Source organism: Amia ocellicauda, chromosome 12 (genome assembly GCF_036373705.1).
Source record: "Amia ocellicauda isolate fAmiCal2 chromosome 12, fAmiCal2.hap1, whole genome shotgun sequence".
Classification (NCBI taxonomy): Eukaryota; Metazoa; Chordata; class Actinopteri; order Amiiformes; family Amiidae; genus Amia; species Amia ocellicauda.
Window position 1 is genome coordinate 31,906,030 of NC_089861.1, and position 22,694 is coordinate 31,928,723.

At 39.5% G+C, this 22,694-nt stretch overlaps 1 protein-coding gene across 1 annotated transcript; it reads right to left on the bottom strand.

The window, feature by feature from the left end:
- Positions 1-8,796: 8,796 nt before the first annotated feature.
- Positions 8,797-21,974, bottom strand: cxcr3.1 (chemokine (C-X-C motif) receptor 3, tandem duplicate 1). The gene is made up of 3 exons (XM_066719327.1): positions 21,875-21,974; positions 10,797-11,186; positions 8,797-10,393 (listed from the first exon to the last, which is right to left on the bottom strand). Exons 1-3 carry the CDS (start codon positions 21,884-21,886, stop codon positions 9,590-9,592), a joined length of 1,206 nt encoding a protein of 401 aa, XP_066575424.1. The 5' UTR covers positions 21,887-21,974; the 3' UTR covers positions 8,797-9,589.
- Positions 21,975-22,694: the final 720 nt, after the last annotated feature.

Genomic DNA, 22,694 nt, shown 5'->3' on the forward strand with positions numbered 1-22,694 from the left:
CCACTAGACCTCTGAAGATGTGCTGTGGTATCTGGCACCAAGACGTTAGCAACAGATCCTTTAAGTCCTGTAAGTTGCCAGGTGGGGCCTCCATGGATCGGACTTGTTTGTCCAGAACATCCCACATATGCTCGATTGGATTGAGATCTGGGGAATTTGGAGGCCAAGTCAACACCTTGAACTCGTGATTCATCAGACCAGGCCACCTTCTTTCATTGCTACGTGGTCCAGTTCTGATGCTCATGTGCCCATTGTAGGCGCTTTCGGCAGTGGACAGGTGTCAGCATGGGCACCCTGACTGGTCTGCGGCTATGCAGCCCCATACAGAACAAACTGTGATGCACTGTGTGTTCTGACACCTTTCTATCAGAACCAGCATGAACTTTTTCAGCAATTTGAGCTACAGTAACTCACTGTTGGATCAGACCACACGGGCCAGCCTTCGCTCCCCATGTGCATCAATGAGCCTTGGCCGCCCATGACCCTGTCGCCAGTTCACCGCTTTTCCTTCCTTGGAGCACTTTTGATAGATACTGACCACTGCAGACCAGGAACACCCCACAAGAGCTGCAGTTTTGAAGATGCGCTGACCCAGTCGTCTAGCCATCACAATTTGGCCCTTGTCAAAGTTGCTCCGATCCTTATGCTTGCCCATTTTTCCTGCTTCTAACACATCAACTTTGAAAACAAAATGTTCACTTGCTGCCTAATATATCCCACCCACTGACAGGTGCCATGATAATGAGATTATCAGTGTTATTCACTTCACCTGTCAGTGGTCATAATGTTATGGCTGATTGGTGTATATTAATATTTACATTTTTTTATTTATTTATTTATTTATTTATTTTATTAGTAGATGCACTTATCCAGGGCAGCTTATATAAAATATAAAAATACAGTTCAGTTCAAGGCATAACACATATTACAAATTCCAATATACATAATACAGTGCAATTCAAAGCATAAAACATTTTACATTTTCCAATTTACACAAGTGTATACATTACATGGGGTATTACATCCTGGCTGATGAGTGCACACAAGATGTTAGGCCATAGTCAAGCATGAGCAGCAGGACAAGTCGAGTTGGTGAGGAAGGGTAGGATTCGGCATATGTTACTGGTTGTAGGTACAAGGCATAGTGTGTGTGTATATATATATATATATATATATATATATATATATTTATATTTATTCATATTATGTATATTAATATTATATATCATTATATAGATTATACATATTCATTATATATAATTATATTTATAGTATATATAATGATATATATAATTTATAACTGTGAGGGAAAAAAGTATTTGATCCCCTGCTGATTTTGTACGTTTGCCCACTGACAAAGAAATTATCAGTCTATAATTTTAATGGTAGGTGTATTTTAACAGTGAGAGACAGAATAACAACAAAAAAAATACAGAAAAACGCATTTCAAAAAAGTTATAAATTGATTTGCATGTTAATGAGGGAAATAAGTATTTGATCCCCTATCAATCGGCAAGATTTCTGGCTCCCAGGTGTCTTTTATACAGGTAACGAGCTGAAGCCTCTTAAAGGGAGTGCTCCTAATCTCAGCTCATTACCTGTATAAAAGACACCTGTCCACAGAAGCAATCAATCAATCAGATTCCAAACTCTCCACCATGGCCAAGACCAAAGAGCTGTCCAAGGATGTCAGGGACAAGATTGTAGACCTACACAAGCCTGGAATGGGCTACAAGACCATCGCCAAGCAGCTTGGTGAGAAGGTGACAACAGTTGGTGCAATTATTCGCAAATGGAAGAAACACAAAATAACTGTCAGTCTCCCTCGGTCTGGGGCTCCATGCAAGATCTCACCTCGTGGAGTTTCAATGATCATGAGAACGGTGAGGAATCACCTCAGAACTACACGGAAGGATCTTGTTAATGATCTCAAGTCAACTGGGACCATAGTCACCAAGAAAACAATTGGTAACACACTATGCCGTGAAGGACTGAAACCCTGCAGCGCCCACAAGGTCCCCCTGCTCAAGAAAGCACATGTACAGGCCCGTCTGAAGTTTGCCAATGAACATCTGAATGATTCAGAGGAGTGTTGTGGTCAGATGAGACCAAAATCGAGATCTTTGGCATCAACTCAACTTGCCGTGTTTGGAGGAGGAGGAATGACCCCAAGAACACCATCCCCACCGTCAAACATGGAGGTGGAAACATTATGCTTTGGGGGTGTTTTTCTGCTAAGGGGACAGGACAACTGCACCGCATCAAAGGGACGATGGACGGGGCCATGTACCAACAAATCTTGGGTGAGAACCTCCTTCCCTCAGCCAGGGTATTGAAAATGGGTCGTGGATGGGTATTCCAGCATGACAATGACCCAAAACACACAGCCAAGGCAACAAAGGAGTGGCTCAAGAAGAAGCACATTAAGTCCTGGAGTGGCCTAGCCAGTCTCCAGATCTTAATCCCATAGAAAATCTATGGAGGGGGCAGAAGGTTCGAGTTGCCAAAGTTCAGCCTCGAAACCTTAATGACTTGGAGAGGATCTGCAAAGAGGAGTGGGACAAAATCCCTCCTGAGATGTGTGCAAACCTGGTGGCCAACTACAAGAAACATCTGACCTCTGTGATTGCCAACAAGGGTTTTGCCACCAAGTCGAAGGGGTCAAATACTTATTTCCCTCATTAACATGCTCATTTATAACTTTTTAGAAATGCGTTTTTCTGGATTTTTTTGTTGTTATTTTGTCTCTCACTGTTAAAATATGCCTACCATTAAAATTATAGACTGATCATTTCTTTGTCAGTGGGCAAACGTACAAAATCAGCAGGGGATCAAATACTTTTTTCCCTCACTGTATATATATATATATATATATATATATATATATATATATATATAATATGTATATGTATATGTATAATATATGTATAATATATTTATCTTATTGATATTTTCCCCACATTTAACACAGACACAGACACAGACACAGACACACACACAATAATAGGGTTGCCTTTGCCTAATAAACTGCAGACATTCTGAATCAATGAGATGTCTGTGTGTTTTATATTCAATTCAATGGATGGGGATTTCTGGCTACCAATGTGTCAAATCTAAACACAGACATTCAGAAAAGAAACACATTGATCATCTCACATCGTGTTCTTGATCATCTATACGCTGATTTATAAGTGGTTTTTAATACATGTTTTACTGGAATAGCTCTAACTCAGCATTGCTCACTGATTTTACAATTAGCATAAAGAGTAGAGAATGGAAAGCCTCGCTCCTTTTCCCCATGGAGAGTTCAGACACTTGTATTATTAATTATTGGATTAAGTGAAAATTATTACACAATATTCAATAATCTTTTTCTCTGAAACCGCTAATGAGACAGATGTGAAACTTGGTGTTATGACCTACATTCAGATTTGATCAAGTCAATCAGTCACATGGTTTGGCAGCCATATTGGATTGACAACAAATATTAAATCACTTCTCCAGCCGTTGCGTGGAGTGAAGTGAACTCTCGACACATGTCCTTGGCTAGCTCCTCTATCAGATATGTTCAAGGCAAGTTGATTGAAAAAACAAGGTGGCCACCATGAGCCAATCAAATTTCAAAGATGGTTAAATTGCATACAGTTGCATAAACTGCAGTACTGAAATGTATTACAATGTGTTGCATTCATTGTCACTTTACAGAATTAGCCACATAGGCAATATGGTGGTCTTAGGTCACATGGGTTGGTGGCCATTTTGAAATTGAAAAAGTGAAAAACTTAAAATCCAATCCAAATCCCTGGAGAGATATTTCATACAGTGATAGATGAGCTATGTGAGCTATGTCACATGAAATATAGAGGCCATATGTTACTTGGTCTGGCAGCCATAATGGTTTAAGTGGCACATTTTGGACAATCTATTTCTATTCTGAAACCGTTGGTCCCATTGATACGAAATTTCTGATGCAACCTCCTGTGCCTTCTACTCCGCAATCGTAATGCGCACTGTGCCACAAAAACACTATGCCTTGTACCTACATCCAGACATTCAAATGAAGTTCATGGGGTACATGGTTAGGCCGCCATATTCGATACATGAGAATATTAAAACAACTACTTCTCCAGAAGTATAAAGCCCAAAGCCTGAAACTTTGACAGTGTTACATAGACACTGCTATCTATCAAATCTGCAAAAGACAAGTGACTATGTGCAAAAACATGGCTGCCACTTATGTAGTCTACCTAATGATGTAGCTGGAAGCCTTAAACGTTGCATGCAACTTCTAGTTTAATTTTGTTCTAGAAGTTCTGTATTTTGTGAGTTACAGATAACAAGAGAATTATGGTCCCAACCCATAATCCAGGCTTTTGTTGCTATATTGCTTTAATCCTAAACCAGAGAGGTGCCTAATGTTATCTCTTAAATGATTTATGTCCCAGCAAATAAACTGTCCAAACTGCCTACTTTTTCATCTGCTTTTTTTGAGCCCTAAATGACAAGCAGAAATCCTGACCACACGAGAATTCAATAAGATCTACGAGGGAGTGTAACTAAATATGTATGACAAACATGGCCGATACAAAGCCTGTTGGCTTTTTATTACACTGCCTAGAACAAGACTAATGAGAGACAATGGATCATTGCTAACTTTGAATGAACAGCTACTTGCTACTCACACATCCTACTCGAGACTTTGGTCTTTCTGTCCGTGGAAGGAATTCCCAGCTGCAAAAAAGCTTAAACATTTTTAAATATGTATTTTGTTTTGTTGGGTATAGGATTAAATAAATGTGTACAAACATAATTCCCCCCCCACCTTTTTGTGGAATCTTTATCAATTTAAGAAGGGTTTTGAGCTACATAGTTTATGAACATCTTACTGTTGCTAAACAATATCATGTCAATATCAGTCAATCTGTCATATTCTGCTAATGTAAAATATAACTTTTTGCTCATGTATGTGTAATTAGTCATCAGTAATTAAGTTTTAAAACTAAGGGGCTAAATCCTGACTTGTAACAAATGTGACAAGCCTGTCTTAAAATCCAGTGAAGCTCAACCTTAATGCACATGATCAGTGTCTTAATCAATATTCTTCTCCCCACTTGTGCTATAGAGCTCCGAAGGAAAGATGCAAGGCATCCTGATAATTTTTCTGCATAGTTTACATTGGTTCATTGTTTTTAACACAACACTTCAATAGATGCAGTACGGCAGTTAATGCAGTTTGCTAATGTATGGTAACTATTCTTACCAGATTGTACTTTAGAAACCACTTTTGTTTGTGGTAATGGGTATATATAAGTCTGTGTGTTTACAAATAATCAAACCATAAGTTTTGACACCCTTTAGAGAAAACGGATTGAACATATAGTGTGTGCCTGGTGTCTAAGAGCAATATGTGGGCCCTTTTCATCAAAGTGTCGGTGTCAAAAATCCTTATTATGGACAGAATATGAATGGTTTAAGAACTGATTTTGATTAATCAAATGTGGATTTTGTTTTTCCCAACAACTGAGTGATGTCATGTGCTTCAAAGAGCTACTGTTTTTAGGAATCCGACAAATCCTAAAAACACAGAAAGTTTCCTATTTAGCATATCATTGCCTTCTGCGTAAAGGCTGGTTTATTGCGTCTGCGTCTCTGCATACATGCGTGGGCGACGTTCTGTCGAGCATTTCGTCACCTTTTTAAATAACTGAGTGTATTGGATAATACTCATTTTAGAAATATTCTCTCAAGCTTCCCGCATTAGTACCTCACCACACTCTTAGAACAAATGATGTGTTGTTTTTAACACATTACTGAGTGTGATTAAGGACAACACATAGAAGTTAACACAAGCTGTGTGTAGGAACATTAGCACAAATAATGTGTTATTTCATGAACACTGTAATATGTTAATTTTACTCAACACGTTGGCTTATTAAACCTAAACAAAATATTAATTTTACAAAGGAAACAAAGTAGTAGTTTAATGTAAACAGATAAACCTTCATATTAATTATAATATTGCAAACATGTAGCAGATGCTTTTGTCTTAAGTAATGTATTCAGTACACAACAAATTACAATAATAAACAATTTATGCAAGACAGTGCAGCATTGTCAATAAAGCACAGGCAAGACTCATGACTCCACTGCAGTAATACTCGCTGCTGGGCTGCGCTGCTCAGAGGACAGTGAGTCAGATGAGGCTCCATGCGCTTCAGCGTCTCTGCAGTCCCGTGTGGTGGGGAGGGATCCTCGACGTCTATAGTGCACAGCAGGCCTATGGACAGCTCGAAAGTGAAGTAACATGATAATGTATCCGTTTCTATGTTTGATTAAACGATTAAGTATTATTTAAACCTCACTATATAAATGGCAGTCCCCCTGTGACATAACATATAAACACATTGTAACGCAGTGTCGCGACTTTTTTTTAGAAAGTTCAAACACTCAGCGCTGTCCTCCAGTGAAGGGCATGTGGGAGGTGATTGGTTGAGACACATTTCGCAGAGGATTGTGGTCATGGCCGTATCCACCATTGAGGACACCGAGGTGCGGACCTCGGTATTTTTTTTCGAGAGGTATATCAAAAGTCATAAAATAAAGTGACTGCTTGCTTGAGTTGACCAGTGAAATATGCTGGGGGGCGGGCTTTGCGCTCCACTGTGCTGGATTCAGAACCATAGAGATTTCTCTATATGACTATCGACTATGTCAAGTGTCAACACACCGGACAGGGCAGGCACCTTAATCCGCCGAAGCGTTTTGAGGTAACTAGAGAAGTTTACTAGTCGTCTGCTTGTAGTTCATTCATTCATTATTCATCCCCACCCAGTCACACATCATCTGACAAATAGCTCCAGTGCGCGGTCGCGCTTCGTTAAACAGTGGCCGTCCATCATGAGTAAACAGCTACCAGCTAACATGAACTCCATCCATCCAATGACGGACTGATGTTATGATATGCTTTTCTTTCATATCAGTTTGTGTAGGGTTGAAATGCATGTTAAAATTATGAGGTACTACTATATATCTTTATTTTCATTACAAGATTATCCTAGCAGAGAACGGTAACATTTGCAAATAAATAAAAATGTAATCAATATCAATTTGTGTTTACTTTCTTTACTGACACAGACGAAAATGAAAAGACTATATCAATTAAAGCTCAGCTTTGTGAAGGGATGCAACAGGGAACAACGAGAAGAGACTGAGAGAAAAAGAAAAAGAGAAGATGATGGAGATGAGAGAGGAAGAGCAGGTACTACCCACTGTGCCCAAAATATGATTAGCATTATGTTACTGTGCTGTTTAACACAAACAAAAACTGACCTGATCTCATTCAAACAATGTAGGCTAATTACCACAGAGAAATTACAGTGAAGCCTATAGGTTCAAATTATTGGGTACATTATTTTTACTGCACTTTGGCAGGAGACACAAGTGAGGAGTCACAAAGAAATTGACAGGCAGTGAATACAGAGGGAGAGAGAGAAGAAAGTAGAAGAGGACAGAGAGAGAAATGAACAGAAATATTGTAATGTTGAAGGCAGGGAGACAAGAAGAGATGAGAAACAGGGAGAATGTTATGGAGAGCAGAGAGATACAGAAAAAGAGGCTGAGAAAGAGCACAGGAGACACAAAAGGAAAAGACTCAGAGAGATCACACAAGCAGAGCAATACTGGAGTAGACCAGGCTGAGAGGGGATAGAGCTGATGTCAGTCAAAGAGACACATTTCTACACGAATTTGATCCAGCCCAGTTTAAAAATAAGCCACTAACAGGTGGTGTATTGTCAACAATGAACATTCATATACTAGCCTCTTCTATATTTCCATACTGTTGTGTGGATCATTCATTGCAATATTACTATATGTTTTATTATGTATTACTGCTTGACAGATCATTTATGCTACTGCACACTGACATGGTTTTAAAGCTATTATTATCCAACATCTTAAAATGCACATATATCAATCAGGGAAATCAATATTCTTCACCTCCCAACCCCTCCAAACTTAGTTTTTGGACCTCTGTATTTTTTAAACCTTGCATACGGCCATAATTGTGGTTAAAATAAATAACACTTCGATTGTGTTAGAGGAAAGAGAGTACCCTGCACATATTGTGTAGAAAACAACACAAAATGTGTCATAGGACTATTAACAATTTTTTTGTGTAGAATTTCAACACATTACTTCTAAGAGTGTAGTTTGCTGCATGATGTCGGTTGATGTGAGATTTTTCACTGGATGTGTCCCATAGTGATGTGTGGTTGTGAAGCAAACTTAATTATTTATTAGAAACAAATTATACTCCATATACTACAGCATAATCAGTGTCAACAAAGGCAAATCCATCTAAGAATCTTTAAGCAAAGAATGTCTTTCCTTAACTTGCCCAATGATGAGGTTAAAAATAGATCCAGGCTAGATAGAGCTGCAGTATTTAGTATAGGGGCCCAGACTGGCGTGGAATGAACAACAAAAATAACTGACAAACACAATTATAAATAAAGTGCTATATGTTTTTATTCAGCATTATTATAAAAAAAATGTATATATTTTCAGGTCAAGCTGTGTACAATGCCCCCCAAATGCAGTCACTGTGGTGTTTGATTTGCTCCGATTTGTCTCAAATACCCCTGTATGTGGGTGTTACATATTAAACAGTAGGGTTGGTTTTCACTCCACAGGTAAAATTTAAAACAAGATAATATATATATATATATATATATATATATATATATATATATATATATATATATATATATATATATATAATTAAAAACAAGTTAATAATAAAATAACGGAAATGTTTTCTACATTCATAATCATTCAATGCTTCCTATATTTTCAAAATGTTGCTTGAAGCTTTAAGTTTATATATGCATACATAGGTGTAGGTTTAGAGAATGATGAGAAAATGTTACATTGTTCCCCCAAGTAATGACATGCTTGGCTCCATAGGCATAGGGGACACGTCCCCCCTAATTCTAAAACTAAATCAACGCCACTGTATATATATATATATATATATATATATATTAGCATAGCATTGACCTAAGCACCAGGCAATATAAACAATACAGACATAATAGTACCGAGACAATGGCAGTAGCAAGCCACACACATACACATGCAGACACACACACACATATAGACTCACACAAACAAATTCTCTCTCTCACTCACAAACACTCTCACAAATTCACAATCATGCACACTCACACACACACACACACACACACATATTTACTGAAGACCTGAGATACTAAACAGAACTATCCACAGAATGCTGCCTAATTCTCTCTCTCTCTCTCTCTCTCTCTCTCTCTCTCTCTCTCTCTCTCTCTCTCTCTGTGACTCAATCTTCCATCCATTTAAATTAATAACACTGGCATTTACTACCCAACTGGCACACCCTAAAATCCCAGCCATCCACATGCTCTTTCCCTCACTCCCTTCTTCTTTTCTTCTCCTCCTCTTTCCCCCTCCCGTCCCATTCCTTTCCAACTTCTCCCAGTCTCCCTCCCAACCCTCCTCCTCTCCCCTTCTCCCTCCTTCCTCCCACCCCTCTGTTGTCCTCTCCCTACATACTCTCCAGGCCCCGTCCCCGGCCCTCATCCCCAAACACAGCGGAGGTGTAGGAGGTGTTGGCACTGGACTCGGACCACAGCGACCCCCCCCGGGCCCTCGGCGTCCCCCGCCTCGCCTGGCCCCCTGGCCCCCCAATCTGGCCCTTCACGTGACAGCCCAATGTGCTCAGCAGCTCCAGTAGGTTGCGTCGGAACTTGACCCCTACGAAGGCATAGAGCAGTGGGTTGAGGCAACAGTGGAGGTACCCCAGAGAGGTGGTGGCCACCAGGGACACGTCCAGTGCTGTGCGCCCCCCGCAGCTGTCGGTCAGGTTGCCCCGGGTCTGCAGGGTATCCACCAGCAAGGTCAGGTTGTAGGGCGTCCAGCAGAAGAAGAAGGTCACAACGATGGCCATGATGACACGCACGGCCCTGTGCCTCTGGGTGCCCTGTGTGCGGCTCAGAGTGACTAGGATGCGGGCGTAACAGTAGGCCATAATGGCAGAGGGCAGCAAGAAGCCAGCCAGGTGGTACAACAGCCTGGAGGCCAGCCGCCAGCTCGCCATGTTCTCTTTTCCCACCACCTTTATGTAGTTGTTGGTGCAATCCATCCGCCCCCCCAACCGCTTGTCAGACACCGCCTCCAGGAAGACGAGTTCGGGCAGGCAGAGGATGCCGCACAGTAACCACACTGCCAGGCAGGAGGCACGCACACCAAAGGGGCGGCGCCGTGAGTACATCTGCACCGCATGGACAATGGACAGGTAGCGGTCTAGGCTGATGCAGGCCAGCAGGAAGATGCCGCAGAAGAAGTTCATCTGCAGGGAGAGTGAGAGAGAGAGAGAGAGAGAGAGAGAGAGAGAGAGATGGGGGTGGGGGGCGGGGGATGGGAATGTGGGAGTTGGAGAGATACAGTGGCAGGGAGAGGAAGAGGAGGATGGGGGAAGGCAGAGAGGGTGATAGAGGGGCACAAGTAGAGGTGGAGGGAGACAGGGAGAGGAGGAGGGGGAGAGGGACAGGAGGAGAAGGGGAGGGATGAGGAATGGGATTAATACATTTACATAGACTATTACTTGGTTGCCTGTGATTTCAAGGTGTTGATTGTGCTCAAAAAAGTACCCCCTCCCTTTCTGTCCCCCCCCAACCAATTTAATTTCAAATACAAGCATTATTGGCATCCTCCCATCCATTCTCCTTGCCCCACTACCCCTCAGACCCTACCTTGAACAGCACCCCTACTATCTTGCACATGGGGGTGCCAAAGATCCAGCCCTGCACAGCCTGGACGGCCCACAGGGGCAGCGTGATGACCAGCAGGGTGTCAGCCAGTGCCAGGTTCAGCACAAACATATCCGTCACGCTCCGACTCTGGCGACAGCGGCACAGCACGGCCAGCACCAGCCCATTACCCAGCAGCCCCAGCACCAGCACCACAGCGTACAGGGGTGGCAGAAAGAGGGCATCGAATTTCAGGCTTTCTTCATGGGTACACACATCCCCGCCTGCACAGCAGTTGTCACTGTAGCTATAGTTGTAGAATGCATCGCTGTAGTTGCTGTTGTTGCTGAAGTAGTCAATAAAGTCGGCCCCATCAAATGTCATGTGCTCAATCTGGGGGGGGGAGTGGGGAGAGAGAGACTAATTATCTGTTCAATTCTTGGATCTATAATGGACTGTATGTATTGTTCCCATCACCCTGTTCCTGAGTGTTGGGCCTGTCTGTCAATGCTCTGTCAACACTGACATCACTTAGACTTGCCAATAAAGCTTTTTTTCAATTGAATTTCGAATTTGAGAGAGGGGCGCAGAGATGGGGACAGAGGGAGAGCGAAAGAAATGGGAATGAGAGAAGGAGGGAGGTGGGAAGAGAGACAGAGAAATTGTGGTGTCAGTCAATCAGTGGGACAAGGAATGAATATAGACCCACATACACACATGATCAGACAGGTTCCAGGGTAGTGGAGATGTCATGTCATGGGATTCTTTAAACAGGTACAGGAACCAAGCATCTGCTGGCCTACACGCCAGCACACGAACCACAGAGCAAAAACACACACTCCCAGATCACCAGAGTGACACAGCACTATGGCAACCACATCACAAGACACAATGATATCACCTGTGTGTGGGCTGCTATGTTGCTGTCTTCGCCATTAATGTTGTTCTCAGCCTGCATCTGAGAACACGCACAGACTTGTTCTCTTGCTAAATCTTGATTCTCCTTCTTCATCTGTTCCTCTCAGCACTAACTACTCCTACAGTTCTTGCGCTACACAAACCAAACTCTATGCAGTGATTCACCATGACACCGATCTTTGTATGGATATTTTCAATAATTATTATGATTATTATTATAATTATTGAACACCATGAACGCCATTCACAACAATAACAAGCTATGAACCAGCAATGTGTGATTTAAAATGAACGAATGAAGCAAGTATAAATCCAGCCCTCTGCCCTAGCTCCAGAAAATAAAATGGGGTGTGCATGGGGAGGGCAGGGGGACATTTGTTGGCCTATTGTTATTATTACTAGTAGTAATCGTGGGCTGATTGCAAAGAACTGAGATGATGAATCTCTGGAGTGAATCTAAATTTGCGCAGCAATGGCCCTTCACACATCACTGAGGATTACAGCAACAGCAACAAAAACAGCACCAATGACAATAACCGCTACAGCAACAGAAACAACAGCAACATGTAATTTCTCATGCGTTTTGGTTGTGTACCAAGCCATTGTGACATTAAATCCATAATTGCTGATATCAAGAATTCAATTTCTGATATCAAAAATAGCAGATCATTCTTAATATCCGTCTCTCTGAGTGTGCCCCTGTCTGTGTGTGTGCGCCCGTGTGTATTATATGTGTCTCTGTGTCTATGAGTGTGTGACAATGTGTGTGTGCGTCTCTCTCTCTCTCTCTCTCTCTCTCTGACTCACGGAGCAACCGCCCGCTTTCTCAGAAAACGAAGCCACTGCTCCGAACCACACTGCAGGTATTTCCCCCGTCCCCGCGCAACTGAGGCCGTGAGGGCACATCTCGCACAGCGTGCCTTTCCCTGTCCTGTCGATCAATGGGTGCCTTATGTTCACAGCGCCCAGTTTAAAGGGTTGAACAAACGTTGTGCCAAGCTGTTTAAATGGGTGCTAACTGACGATGATAATGATGGTGATGATTATTGTTGTTGTTATGTAACTTAAAATAAAACTTGATTTTATGGCGTGTTATGTGTGAATATTTCACTCTGCAGTTGTATTTGTCTCAATGCCATTTTAGAACGTAACTTTGCAAAGATGTAACAATCTGTGGTCAGGCCCGCACACTCCCGGCTCCCACTTTACAGCGATTACTCAAGACACATCTGTTCAGACTATATTGATTGATTGATTGATTTGAAGACGCCCTCATCCAAGGCAGCTTGCCCTTTATATACTGTACCTGTAATACAGCAGCCTAATCATTTTACCACTGCTCAAATTTGGTGGTAACTTCTCCAATGCCTGCCCCTTGCCTTGCCTTGCCTCCCCTTTTTCCTATTGCTATTTACTGCATTTTGTAATGCTTTGAACAGGGTTTCTCGTGAAAAACGTCAGTCGCTGCGTAAGCGCGTCTGCTAAGAAATAATAACCTCCTGGTAGTCGAGAAATGTGCGCATCGTCTCCACAACTACCTGTTTCGTGTCCACTTTATTGCAATGTTGCCACAATGTTTGTGTGTGTGTGTGTGTGTGTGTGTAGCTGAGCTGCCCATTATGTATTACAATCAGAGCCCATTTAGGTAATGTACCTGCACTCGGTGTCTGACCGCAGGGGGAGGACAAATCAAAATAACTCCCAAGGTTACAGCGAACACACAAAAATGACGCTGAATTACTTTGCTACAACGTTGTGTGTTAGCAGGGCGCACCGCTGCTGTCTCTGTTACTGTGCACAAAGGTGGGCTTCACATCTGTCACAGAGAATCGCGGTTGAGCTCCTCTCAACAGGAAAAGGCTTTATCTTTTTCTGCTTTGCACAAACCCTGCACAGTTACAAACAGTCCGCAGTGAAGTGGTCGCAGATGTGTTTCAAACTCTCTTGACAGTTTCCCCCGCCTGTGGAAACAGATTTTAGAAGTCTTGTGTAGTTAAAGATTTGAAAATGTAAACATTTCATATTATGGCGCCATTAATAAATGTCTGGTAAATAGTTTATAAAACAGTTAGGATACAGTAATACTTCCATGTATAAATTATCAATAAACTTCCATAAAGATATTATAGCGATCTTGAGCCTTAGGGATGCGGTAAGATCGTTACATTGCGGCGCAGGAGACCGGGGCTCGCTCCCCCGCCTCGCCAGGACACGAGAACCCCCCGTAAGATCGTCACAATATGTTTGATCATTTCTAATAAATATTTGAAACAAAAATGTGTTTTGGCAGCTCCCCAATATTTTCTTTTTTTCTTTTTCTTTTTTAGTAAGTGGTAAATAATTTAGTTTATCCTGTTATATAAACTATGTAACAATAATGTATTAACAACACCGTAATATAATGTGTTTCAGATTTGTATTATTATTATTATTATATGTACTTATGCGCAAGTGGTGTTTTAACTTGTGGTTTGGGCGCGTTTCAGATTAGTCCCAGACAAGTCCCGAGTTGCGGCTGTCGCTGAATGTTCTCTGTTCGTGAAGTAGAAACGCCGTCTGCACGTTTCATATCCGTTCGGAGTTGTGTTATTTTGCCTATATTATAAGTCTGTTTTGTTCATTTGATTATATAAATTAAAAACGTATTTTGCATTATCTGCATCTGAGTCAAAAACATGTCTATTTCTAGGGTCGTGTCCGCGCTCTTGCGGTTGAAGCGAAGTACGCTTTACAATTTGGTCAATTAAAAGTTCTCCCTCCCGTATTATAGAAATAACATGTGCATCTATATATATATAAATGCACATGTTATTTCTTTCATGTTATTTTCGCAGAATCGGATCTGGATCTGACTGCTTTGGCAACGTGTTTATATATATATAAACACGTTGCCAAAGCAGTCAGATCCAGATCCGATTCTGCGATACATGGTGCCACGTGCTTTTTGTTCTCTTTAATTAGTAGCCTGTATTTATGAATAATCAATCTCACAATTGTGTGTACTAAGTCATATCTGCATGGTTGACTAAATATCAAATAATAATAATAATCATCATCATCATCATCATAATCATAATTATTATTACGAATTTGGTAATGGTATTATTAATAATAATTACAATAATGTGTGTGTGTGTTTATTTATTTATTAGCAGTCTCTCCACCCCCAACCCAAGGAGACCCAACAAAAACCACAGTACAGAGAATTGCAGTCCTAATTATCTTGAGGTGCGTTTAATTACAGTTTTTCCCAATTGTTTACACAATAAAACTGGAACTTGTGGCAAAATGACTAAAACCTGTAACTCATTTACTAGAACCACACACCTAATCTGCAATACTACTGCCACATTTTCTGTTTTCCACTCAGATTGCAATTTTATAACACATTTAATAAAACATACAATTCTATATTTTTGGCACAACCTTCACAACTAAATCCTTGGGTGTGCATAAGAGAAGTAGCACTGTTCAACAAGCTAAGCTCAACTACCCATTGATCGCATTCACTCTTCACATGTGCAAACACTAACTGTGTAAGAGTTCACTTTGCAATCAGACCTTTAGTATGGATTAAAAGGCCACAGGTGAGGACTCCTGTGTGTGGAGAACAATGGAAGAACACTTGGCAAAGAGAGATGGAGATGGAGATGGAGATGGACATGGACATGGACATGGACATGGAGATGGGGGAGGTAAAGCAAGAAGTTCAAGACCAATACAAAGAGCAAGGAGAGCAATCTCTAATGAAACTCAAATTACTTTGAGAAAGACTGGGCAGAGAGCGTTGCCAAATGTGAGTCAATCTGAGAAATTTCACTATATTCGCAGCTATGAACCACAATGGGGTCCTCCACCGCCATGCTACCCTGGGGCCAGACCACACTGCCTTACTTCATTTCCTGATCACCCTGTATAGCAATCTCTTTCAGGCACAGCAGAGAGGACCAGGGGATCCTGAGCAGCACATGCATGTTCTCATTTGGGACAACGTGACTTTCAATTGGGCTGATCAGGTCCGCAACTGGTTCCATGACCATCCCATTTGTATACTTCTCTATCTCCCACCCTATCCCCCACTTAATCCCATAGAGGAGTTTTACTCAGCATTGCGGTGGAGGGTGTACATTCACAAACCCCATGAGTGTATGGGCCTTCTCCAGGCAATGGAGGAGCCCTGTGGAGACATCCCAGTGGAGACCTTACAGGGGTAGATGTGCCGTGCCAGATGATTTCTCCCCCACTGTCTGGCCAAGAAGAACATCACCTGTGATGTTGATGAACATCTGTGGCCGGACCAAAACATTTTTTAGGATTGAGTTTTTTTTTTTTTTCTTGACTGATATGATTTAGTTTTTAGTGTATTTTTACAGTTTATTTATCAATTTCATACAATTTATCTTGTATAAAGTACAATGTAGGCCTTTGTATATGTAAAATATAATTTACTGTATGCTTGCATGTTTGCTGTATGCTTGCTTACAGTATGCTGTTTTGAACTGTATTGATTAATGTCAAAATATAGAACTTTCGTTTTTTTTTTTGTACTTTGTGTTCCTTTCTTGTTTGAGTACATGCAAACAAAATATAAAACAAAATCTTAGTCTTTACACTGAAATAGTTTCTGATAGTAATGTTGTAAATATGTCACATTAGTGTGATATTCAATTATTTGTGTGGGCGTCTTTGGTTGCAGAGTTTAATTTAAGCAGAGGGTATATGATTTTGATTGTTGTTCATTATTTTGCAAGATTTTGGGTTTGGGTTTTCTGTTTGAGTTTTGAGTAGATGAGATGTAACGGGTGTTAACAATTGGGGAAAAACTCTAATATGAAGTGAAGTCTATATGGTGAGATTCCAGTCTGGGTCTGTGGTTATGGGTTTACATTTAACACTTAATATATATACAGAGTGAGACAGACAGGGGAGAGAGGGAAATGTTGGTTTTACACTTGGGTTGAATTTGAAATATATTTATTATTGAATATTAACATGTACTCTATTTGGAAGCTCATGAATCAGTGTGTTGATTCTTTGTGCAAAGGAAAACTATTTATTTATTTGTTTGATTATTGGTGCATTTGTTTGTTTTTGCAACAAAATACATTAGCTAAACTGTATTGGTGGCACAGTCAGACACCCACTATTTGTCCGGCAAAGTTTCAATTATACTTTTATCTTTGTCTCAATTCGGGCACAAAGACCATGGAGCATACGCAATGATATGAGCAACCTATTGTACAGAACCAAGAAAGCAATTTATGACTAAGGAAGAAACCAAAAATTTAAGAATATAATATAAATATTCCCCTGTCTGTAAACTCAAAATATCTTATTCAACCCAAACAGTTTATATATATATATATATATTATATATATATATATATATATATATATATATATATATATATATATATATATATATAATGTGTTTTGTCTCTGACGTGTGGAAACTAGGGGAATTTAGCAGCAATGTGAAACTTCAATTTTAACGCCAAGCCAGGGGAAAACTGAGCTGTCTTGATGTTTAATTTTTGAATATAACAGTCAGAAGTCAGAAGTTGTTTGAGTTAGAAAGTGAAACGAGACTTCAAAGCATTACATTATTAAATTAAACATATGTAAACGTATGAAAACATTTATTTTTTAAGAATACATCCCTGACATAACATCAGCCAGTGTAATTAGTAAATTGATCAAAGGCACATGAGGACAGGGAGTTAATTGACCTCCTTGCAGATTTATGGTCAATTAGCTAGTTACAGTGATGTATTTCACAATAGTTTATTTATTTTTTGTCCCAAGTTGGTTTAAAACCATATATTAAAAACATGTTCCTCAACCTTTTATGTCATGCACCCCTCAGCCAGGTTTTGGTAAACTCATGCACCCCAACAGGACAATTGCATTTTTACATGACCTTTCTGGGTCACACTTTATAATAAGGTGGTGTGATTTCTCATTAATTAATATATGAATACCACAGGATAAGCACGATGAATACGTCATGCACTTCATCTGAGTTCAGATGTTAATCACATGTATTACTGGGTTAGGGTTAGGGTTAGGGTTCATGTGTTCAACATCAGAACTCACATGATGTTCATGAGGTATTGATGTTTTAATCCTGTGGTATTCAAATATCAATTCATGAGAAATCACACCACTTTATTATAAAGTGTTACCCCTTTCTGTTTTCTTTTTATTATTAATATATAGATCTTTCCTCTGTGTAGGGTTATTTTCTATCATAAAATGTTATTTCCTGTGTATATTTATTCCATATAGGTAATTGTTTATTTAGACAGTTTATAATAAAACAAAACAAATATATATATATATATATAATTTTGATTAAAATGAAGAAAATGTGTTCAAGTCGTGTCTTGAGTTGAAATTGTGGAGGTTACTTCCCAACATATTTAACTTTCAATGTCAAATCTTCAGAAAACATTAGTAGGCATTTGTTTCTGTTTTATGCAATTATAAATAGGACTTACAAATTGTACTTTTTCTGGCGTTTTCTAAAATAAGATTTAAAAATACAATTTAAATATATATATTTATATATAATAATTTATAATAATATATATATATAATCAAACAACAATCTGTTATAATATTTCATGACGCAACGCATTTCATGTGTATTGGACAGGGACACGTATGAATATTATTATTGTGTAAGTTAACATGCAAATGTTATGTTAGAATGTTAGTATGTTAATTTCCCAAGAGGGACCTATGACTGTAACTATATCAGAGTCACATAAAATGTCAACTCATACTCTGCTCTCTGGACCTTCCTATAGCCACCAGAAAAAAATATATGTATTTGTTCTCCACACCTCTATGCACACTGTTCATGGTACACACCCTTCCATGCACCCCATTACCTCCATGCACACCTCGCAAAATCTCATGCACCCCCATGTTTAAACAACCTTACAGTTGTCTGTGTTTTTTTTTCCGGATCAGTGATTAATACATTTGAATGACTCTGAAGGTCAAGGAAGGGCAGCAGGTGGCAGGGAGGTGTGATTGCGATTTGACACACTGTTGCCACATGATTTATGAGTGGCGTCTGCACCCGTTTAAAAAAATATGTATTAGTTTCTGATTTGAGTTACTGGGAGGCTCAGGCACTCAACGAGCCAGCCTCCCAGGGTTAAAGGTCACCTAGAGGAGACTTGCAGGACCAAAGACACTACTCTACACAGAGAGAGGCAGAAGGCTGCAGTTAACACACAACAACACACTGACTGGCTGACCGATACACTGACTGACTGACACAACAACATTCTCCCTCTCTGACTGGTAAATTTCGATTTTTAACTTAATTTTGACCCAGAATTCCCCCCTCCTTCTTAACACACACATATAACCAATTCATCAATTAAGTATTTAATGAACCAATTACATTTCCGTAATTTGTTTAGTTTCTGTTTTCGATTCGCTTTGATTTTCTGGGGTCACGATTCTTCTCCCAAACAAATAGATACAGATTTGAAAAAAGATAGTAAGATAAAAACACAAGAAAGAAGGCAAGCAAGAGATGACTCAGATGGAAAGGAGAGGAAGATCGATAGATACTGACAGAGAGAGAACTGAGTAATATGATTTCATCAAAACTCAAGGCCTTCTTCATTCTCTGCTGAGTGAAAATGAGATGCAGTTCATTAGCTCACTCTACCCTGGTCTGCTTATTTAGCAATTTTATATTTCTGTGTTTTTGGCACATACGCATACACAGACACACACATATCTGCATTTACTCATCATATAGTCATCTATTATTACAATTTTCTAAACGTTATTCCAAAAAGTGAATTAGATGTTGTGTTACTGCTACATATACCTGCTTCATATTATTATTATTATTATTATTATTATTATTATTATTATTATTATTATTATATTTGTATTATTGTTGTTGCTACATACATACATTCATACAAACATAAATACATAGAGATTGCTTGTTAAATAACTACAAATGTCAGTATAAACATCAACAACAAATATATATTATTATTGTTATAAAATACAAAATCATAATAAAGATATATATATTATATATAATAATCATGTTTATGATTATTATTATTATTATTATTATTATTATTATTATGAAATAATAATACCAATAAAGATCTGAATCAATGTCAAAAGCCACAAGAAAGACTGAAAGCAGTTGGTGCTTATTCTCTGTGGGACTGCTTCCTCTGTTCTGAGTGACCAGGCAGCTCTCAATTTGACTGCAGCGAGTTTCAGTCTTGGAGCTGAACCCTGTCCTCGAACAGCATTTCACACTGTGTCTATTATCATTCTTATTATTCAATGCACCAGTATAGAATATTTTACCCAGTGCATTTTGCAGCCTACTTTTATGGGAATCGCCTCGCTCTGTGCTCAAAAAGTCATTTCTCAAAGTGCTGCAACATGAATTCCTGTCAGGGCTTTGGTTTGGTTTTTGCATGCATCTTGCATTGTTTTAAAGAGGAAATAACAAGTGAATTGCATCAGTGACAGACACCTCTTGGCATTTTGAAAAATCACCAGACATGTTTTACAGCAGATCTGCCCACTTTAACAATAATGTTCTACAGGCACATAACAACCCCAGGTTTACAACATCACTACAAATTGAACCACACACTTAAACTGTGTTGTAATACTAGTGTTCCTATATTACAAATACTACTCAAATTAATAATAATCATCATCATCATCATTATTATTATTATTATTATTATTATTATTATTATTATTATTATTATTATTATTATTATTATTATTGTAATAGTAATCATTATTATTATAATGGTAATATTATTCCCCATTGTGGAATCCACTACCTGTATGTATCAGGGTACTGTATCATGTTTGCACAGCCCCCTGCCTGTATTTTCCATCTGTCTGTGTCTATAACTCCACCCCTGGTCCTTTCAGCTGGCAAACCACACCCCACCACCCCCACCCCCCTCCGCTCCATAAGTAGTTTATTGATTTATATATTCAATTAGTGGAACCCAATTAGTAAAGTTAATTAGCCCACCTCTAAATGCTGGATCCATACAGGGGTAAAAAACTAGAAATAGCAGTTTCGTCATCCATATATATTTGTTTCACAGGTTGAAAACATATCTTGTGGAAAAAAAACAGGACATATTTACTCTGTGAAATTTGAACGGTTTAAGGATCACACATTTCCATCAGAGATTAAACATATATGGTCTATATGGGAACAGTGACAGGGACAATGATAGGTACAAGTGTTGCTCAGAGGTTGTGAGTTTTTGTGATTCCCCTCTGATTCACAACTGATTATCCCCCAATTTTATTATTATTATTATTATTATTATTATTATTATTATTATTATTGTTGTTGTTGTTGTTGTTGTTGTTGTTGTTAGTAGTAGTATTTATTTATTTATGTATGTACTTATTTATTTATTCTTTCATTCATTCATTTATTTTACAGTTGTGGTGAGAGAAACACAGAACACAGAATGGTCCAGGCTATATATCTCGTATAATTAAATATGCTATATATATATGTAATGCGTCAATGTGTTGTGTTGTATTGTATTGTACTGTACTATGACAATGTATTTGTGTAGCCAATATATGTTGTTTTCTCTCTTTTGTTACTGCAGAAATTATTTGTATTATCATAAAACCTACTGGGAGCCATATAAAGGTACGCAGTGCCAGTGCTACAGTGCATAGTACAATAAGATGTAGTACACAGTAACCAATATATTAATACTGCAAAACGAATACAGTGATGCAAATATAATACAAAAATGACACAGCTAGATGGAAAGACAGACACACAAGCTCCAGAGACACAGACAGAAACTGATCCACAGAGATATGGACACACACACACACACCTACACACACTCACTCTGAACCACAGATGTACAGACTCACGGACAGACAGACACACAGCCACTGACCCACAGAAAAACTGCACAGACACACACACTCACTCTGAGCTACAGACAGACAGACAAGCAAGATCGAGCCAGACTGGACTCCCAAAAAGACAACCTTGGAAAGACAAAAAGAGAAAGAAAAGGAAAGACAGAAAGAAAGAAAGTAATCAAATTATGTAACCTTTGATTTAAAATAACCCCCAAAATGAATGAACTCACAATTTCGTCCATGGCACTGGCAGCACGAGACCTGTATGTATGCGAATGTGCTCTTCAGAAGGAGTCGCCTGGGAACACAGATTGCTGATCACAGCACACTAAGCCCTATAGCATCTTATACAGACAAATCAGTGAGAGAAAGAGGGAGGGGGTGGTGGTGGCAGTAGACAAAAGGAGGAAGTGTGCCCAGTTTCATTCATAAGTTTTTGTTGTGAATTTGCATGTTTGTATGTGTGTGTGATTGTATGTGTTTTCAGTATGTGTGTGTATGCATGAGTGTGTGTGTGTAGGTGTGTGTGCGTGGGTGTGAGAGTGTGAGAGTGTGTGGGAGTGTGCGAGAATGTTTATGTATGTGTTAGTGTGTGGGTGTGAGTGTGTTTGTGTGTGTGTTGGTGAGTGCGTGAGTGAGTGTGTGTGTATAGGGGTGGGTGTGTGTGAGAGACAGTGAGTGAGTGTGGCTGTTTTGTGAGAGGTTTATTAACCTTGCGTGGTTTACCTTTCTGCATCACATACAGAGACCCAGAGACAGACACACAGATACAGTTAGTTCCATAAATATTTGGACAGTAACACAATTGTCATCATTTTGGCTCTGTACACCATGAGACAAAGATCAACTTCAGCAAGTGAAAAAAGTATTGGATTGCTTTCTCAGTATGCTTCGGGTCATTGTCCATCTGCACTGTGAAGCGCCGTCCAACCAGTTCCCTTGGCAGACATACAATACATGCCCATGCAATAACATGCTTCACGGATGAGGTGTTATGCTTCGGATCATGAGCAGCTCCTTCTCTTCTCCATACTCTTCTCTTCCCATCAT

Excerpts from the sequence above, each read along its gene's own strand:
- cxcr3.1 (XM_066719327.1), bottom strand. Across the intron at positions 10,394-10,796 it reads TAGTAGGGGTGCTGTTCAAG|ATGAACTTCTTCTGCGGCAT; the intron begins GTAGGGTCTGAG and ends CTCTCCCTGCAG.